Source organism: Salvia splendens, chromosome 8 (genome assembly GCF_004379255.2).
Source record: "Salvia splendens isolate huo1 chromosome 8, SspV2, whole genome shotgun sequence".
In the NCBI taxonomy this organism is placed as follows: Eukaryota; Viridiplantae; Streptophyta; class Magnoliopsida; order Lamiales; family Lamiaceae; genus Salvia; species Salvia splendens.
Genome location: NC_056039.1, coordinates 25657625 through 25663756, shown reverse-complemented (window position 1 = coordinate 25663756; position 6132 = coordinate 25657625). Strand labels below are relative to the sequence as shown.

Below are 6132 nucleotides of genomic sequence, written 5' to 3'. Positions count from 1 at the left end.
GCCAATGATTAGACTCTTTACATTTTGGAATGAGACCATCATAATACAGTCGTTGCTATTTTTGCCAAAAGTTAACATATTTTACCTTTATTATTTCTGCTTTAATAGAGTCATTATTTCTGCTTCTTTATTAATTTATTATCTTCCCACTTAATAAACACTAAACATCTCTTTCATAAGCTTTTTGGCGAATAGAAACTCTCTTTTAACAAGAAAAGGAGGAAGTATCTAATTGTGACCAATAAATGTTAATTGGATATTGCTTAGTCAAACAATTTATAAGTTGATTTTCTAGTCCAAATAGAGTATTGCTAAATTCTAATGTGTACTAGTTTACGGTAGGTATAATTTTAAATCTAAAATTAATACTTTGTAGTAAAATATATCACAAATTTTAATAAAGTATTTATTAAATCCCAAACTTTTAGACTGTCTGAAATATGTACATTTTCCGAACTCCGAGCTTATCAGATGTGCCCCTTTATAATTTTTATTTTTATTATTGATACTCCGACTTCAATTTGTTATTAAATTCATCTACAACTATTTTCACGAAATTCAAATTCATTTTATACACATAATATACTAAAAAGCAATTTACTCCAACTATCTACACCAACTTCAAATTTTACATCACTTTTTTAGTACATGTCTCAAAACAATTTTAGCAGTAGTTACAATATTAAAAAAGCAAAAAAAAATGGATTTGCAATATAATTTGATAGGTTTTCCACACCAAAAATAATATTTGATGTATGGTTTAGTATAATCTACTCTGACACACAACTATGTGACAAACACGGATTTTGCATGTTTTTAAGACCTTGATTTGGTTCGTTATCAATCATGCAAATTATGTTCTTAAATTGCATATATTATACATTTTGGTATTTTGACGCGTTTGTTGTGAAATTAAAGAAAAAGATAGAAAAAGGTAAGAAAAATCCAAGGTGCAAAAAGGTGATCAATTCATATCATTCTCTTTATCTTGGAAAGAGCTTCGTGTGAATACTTTGCACGACTCAATCGGAGGTCTGTAGAAAAAGTTATGACCGTTCTACGAATGATATGCAGTGCAGTCAAAGCTGGCTGAAATTTATGCGGAAATTCAATAAATGGAATAAATTATTATATTGTGATATTTCTCTCATTTTCTTGTAGGGAACAAAAATCATCAAAACTAAACATTTTTTCACCCTATAAATACCTCTTAATCTAATTCATAATTCATAATCCTTATCGCAGAGCCTCCAATCCTTCTCCCTCTCTACACATTCTTCCATCCCATATTCTACACATAATTCATCCATCTTCCATTGGAGCGGAGCTCTACAGATCCTGTCAAGAGAAGACTGAAGCCTGAAGATTCTACCTTGGGTTTAACAATTTCTTTCATGTCTCGTACTTTAATTGGTGAATTTACTTGTCTATGAGTAGAACATCTTCTGTGGAATTTTCGGTAAAAAATTCAATTGATTTTCCTTGTTAGCTCTTGCAGTTATTTATTTATCCTTGTGCTTTCTATATTCAATTGATTAGCTAACTTTTGAATACATGTTAAAGTTGATCAGAGTACTCGGAAGAGGAAATAATTGATTTGGAAAATGGATAATTCACACTTGAATTCAATAGAGCTCGGGAGAGTTGAGGTTTCACCTGAGGTCATTGGTCTTAACGATCTTTTCAGAGTTAGATGTTAGAGATTTAAAGGGGAATTTGGTTTCAACATCTATGGGTTTCTCACCTCGGTAGGGGTTTAATCTAGTTAAGTGACCGACTTAATAACTCTAGAGACCGCAATTCAAGGAAGTCGATTGGATAATAGCTTGTGATTGTATTTTTGGATCCTAAAATTCTACTTTCTTTCGCATGCTTTATATTATTTATTTTTTTGCTTTCTGTTATTTGTTTATTTATTTTTGTATAGCTTAGTAAATCAAACCAAAACTTCGTTTCTCTAAATAGTATATGACGCTTAGTATATGATAGTCAGTGGCAATCTTATTCCTTATGTTCGATATCCCGTTACTGACCTTTATCTATACTAGATCCACCATGTATACTTGCAGGTATTTTAGTGCTAATAAATAGAGCATCACTATGCCATTTAAAAAATATATACTACTTCATATGTCTGTCATTTATAGTCACATTTTGACTCATTATGAGTTTTTAACAAATTGTTTGACTTTATGAAGAAAAATAGGGAAATTAATTAGTGGGGGGTAGATATCACTTTTATGTACTCCATCCGTCCCACAATAAGAGTTACATTTGATGTGAGCACGAGTTTTAAGAAATGTAAGGAAAAGTGAGCTGCAAAAGTTAGTGGAATACGAGACACATTTTCTATACTTATTTGTTTTATAATAAAATGTGAGTGAAGCTAGTGAGTTAGTGGAATGTGAGACATACTTACCATTTATAGTCAAATTGAAATGCCACTCTTATTGTGGGACGAGACGAAATGACATAATGTGACTCTTATTGTGGAACGAAAGGAGTATTAGTTTTATAATAAAATGTATGGTGAGATCCGTATCTAAAATAAAAAAAATTACTACTACTCCTTCATCCGTCCCACAAGAATATGCACTCTTTCCTTTTTAATCCGTCCTATAAGAATATGCACTTTCCAATTTTGGAAACTCTTTTCACTCTAATGAGGTGGAACTCATCTACACTAACAATACTTTAATTACTTTTTCTCTCTACCTCTCTCTTACTTTACCAATTTTGCATTAAAACTCGTGTCAAACCCAAAGTGCCATATTCTTGGGGAACGGAGAGAGCATTAAATAAGACTTGAAATTGAGTACATTTCAAAATAGTAAGATGAAATAATTTTTCTCGACGGATGGAGTATTATACAGTCCGCAATGCTAGTCAAGATTTTGAGCCGAAAAATAGACGTAAATGTTTCTTAAAGTTCGGGAAAATGACATAGTTGTGTGCTATATGCTTAATATGAACAACTACAGAATTTGTGGCTTCTATATTGTCAGCAAAAAGTTCATCGACAAAGTTACCAAAGGCCTAGCCTCAGCCCAAAATCATGTTTGGAATTTGCGTTGCAAAAATTGCACAGTTAAATAAATGCCCAAATTTAAATTTATCTAAGTAATTATGTAGATTAGATTCACTATAAAAAAAAAATCGCCATTTAGTAACAGATTTATTTGCCTTGCATTATTGAATCAAAAAATTTAATTTAAAGGGAGAATAAGATTGGTATATCCACAACAGCATACAAGTCCAAATGTATCGCCTCGGTTACCAGTTTGCTAATATTTTCCTCCACACTTGTCTTCTAGATTCAACCCCACTCCAAAATTCAAGAAAAATCACATATGTATGCCATATATGAGACAATTATTTTAAGTGATAGGTATAACACAAGAGCTGTGACCGAGCTATACATTACTCTCAACACTCAATTGTAAAATAAAATGATAATTTGCATCACCAAATTTCATGAGATATCGTTGCCATACACATATTTCTATGATTTTACATGAATGCATAGTAACAAAAAAAATGAAAAAAACTCAGCCATAACTTTAGCAAGATTTCTCATTATATCCTGTAACAAAAAATTATATTTTTTCCAACCACATGGATGCTAAAAAATCATATCTCCAAAACATTGAATAAAATCAACAACTTTCCTATAAAAACCCCAATCCCCACACAATAGAATCCATCACAATAGAATCATATCACAACTCAAGCTAAAATTCACAATGGCTTCAAGAGGTGTGATTTTCATTGTTTTCAACATTCTCTTGTTCACAATGGTGAGCTCAAATAAGGACAATTGCCCTCCTCCATCTAAACCTCCAGTCCCGGCCCCAGCCCCCAAGCCGCCATCCCCAGCCCCCAAGCCGCCGTCCCCAGCCCCTAAGCCGCCATCCCCAGCCCCCAACCCATCGTCGAAGGGGAAGTGCCCCAAAGACACACTCAAATTGGGAGTGTGTGCCAACTTGTTGAATGACTTGGTGCACCTTGTGGTGAGAAACCCTCCCAAGACCCCATGCTGCACCCTCATCAAGGGTTTGGCGGATCTCGAGGCCGCGGTGTGCCTGTGCACTGCCCTTAAGGCTAATGTGTTGGGAAACAACCTCAATGTGCCCATCTCTCTCAGCTTGCTCTTGAACTACTGCGGCAAGAAGGTGCCCACTGGCTTCCAATGCCCATAATAGATCATGTTTATCTGTAGTTCAAAGTCAAAACATGTTGTTTCTTTATTGTTATAGTAATATATATGTATGGGGAGTTGTGTTGTGTTTAGATGTGTTAGATTTGTTATGTGATTTTGAGTGGTCCATTTTATAGTGAAGAAGGTGTTCCACTTTTTATGTCATTGTATCTGTGGTTTGTATAGCAATAAAGTGATTCCCCATTTTCAGTTTTATTATTCATATACTCCCTGCATACACAAAATACTATCCACATTTTACTTGGCACGAGTTTTAAAGAATGTAAAGAAACATGAGTGAAAAATGTAGTGGAATGTGGAACCCACATTTATATACTATTATGAGTTAGTGATAAGTGGACTTCATTTACGAAAAATGAAAAAAAAAGCAAAGTGGACAACATTTCGCTGACTTACCGAAATATCAAAAGTCGACAACATTTCACGGATAGAGGGTAATATATTGTTAATATTTGTGCATTCATTAATTATATTATGTTTCCAATTCTACCACTTTTACTCAATGTGATAAAATTTAACAGATTAAATTCGAACAAAATGCTAATCCATCTTAGTAAACAATAAATTAGTCAAAACTAGGTTTACACGAATGAGAGAGATGATGGTACTTAGCTTAAAAGACGATTCTTGCATGAGGACAATGTCTATTTTCCATATTAATTCTAACTATGCATGCAGTTTCAGTGCTATTAATTCAAGGCACAATTCGAGAATGACCATATATAGATATAGTGATGCCTGATCGCTCTCGAAATTGACCAAACATATGAGGGAAACAAAGCCAAGCGATACAGAAACACAAGTTTCTAATCCTCGTTATTAAACTTTCCAAAGCTAACATTCAAACTAAAAATGATGCCTATACTACATAGGCAACAAATTCTCGTTATTAAATTTTAGCTGGGAATACTATATGAACATTTTGACAACTAGGTAGCAAGAAATTAGATTTAATTTAATTAGTATTGCACAAATAAGATTTGTAGGGTATCTATACATTTATATATAGTCGACTCGAAACAGCTAAAATAACATCTTGTATTGGAACATTTGTACTTGGATTATTCTCATACCCATATGAATTGGTTAAAAAAATTATCTAAATTATGATAAGATTACAAATAGGGCATGAGACAAATTTTTGGATCATGAAATATTAGCAATATCATTTTGTGTGGACCATTTTGGCAAAAAGTTATGCCACACACCAAAATTTGCAATATCTTATCTCTCTTAACGTTGTAAATTTTGTCTCATAGTATTATGTTCGAAGGTATGTCACTTTTGCAGCTCGATTTAAGAATCAGGTCACATTTTAACTAACATATCTTTAAATGAAATTGAGCCTTCAATTTCATTTTTTTCTTACATTTTTTACAGAAAATATCTACCAAATTAATTAATTCAAACTTAATTCGAACTCAACATATATAATTTCTTTACAAAAGTTACATCAATAACTGCGTATAAATAAGATGCATGGGCAGAAACTAAGTTGAAGTCAGGTTAATCAGTTGATTCAATATTTATAAGTAAATATACATAGCCTCAGTTAAACAATTGGTAACCATAGATAAATAAGCTAGCAGTTTTCCCTTTCAATATGGAATTGGATGACATTATACTCCATATACTTGTGACACTTGTGACACTCCATAAATGCTTGATTTGGCTGCATGCAATATCTGGGGGCTTCTATTCCAATGACAAATTCAGCCTTTAAACCCTCATCCCTCATTGACGAGATTTGTTCGTATAATGTGTGGATATATATTTATATATTGAATTATGAATATTACTATGTTTTCTCGCTACTCCAAGTGACGCATTTTTGTTTTTGGAATGTCTCACTCTAAATGATTACATTTCTGAATATAGAAATATCATCATCTTTACTTTTTCTCTCTCTTACT

The 6132-nt window shown here is 32.7% G+C and overlaps 1 protein-coding gene across 1 annotated transcript; it reads left to right on the top strand.

Moving 5' to 3' along the window:
• Positions 1-3693: 3693 nt before the first annotated feature.
• Positions 3694-4414, top strand: LOC121743296 (lipid transfer protein EARLI 1-like). Its single transcript, XM_042136555.1, has one exon. The coding sequence runs from the start codon at positions 3744-3746 to the stop codon at positions 4197-4199; it is 456 nt and encodes a 151-aa protein (XP_041992489.1). The 5' UTR covers positions 3694-3743; the 3' UTR covers positions 4200-4414.
• Positions 4415-6132: the final 1718 nt, after the last annotated feature.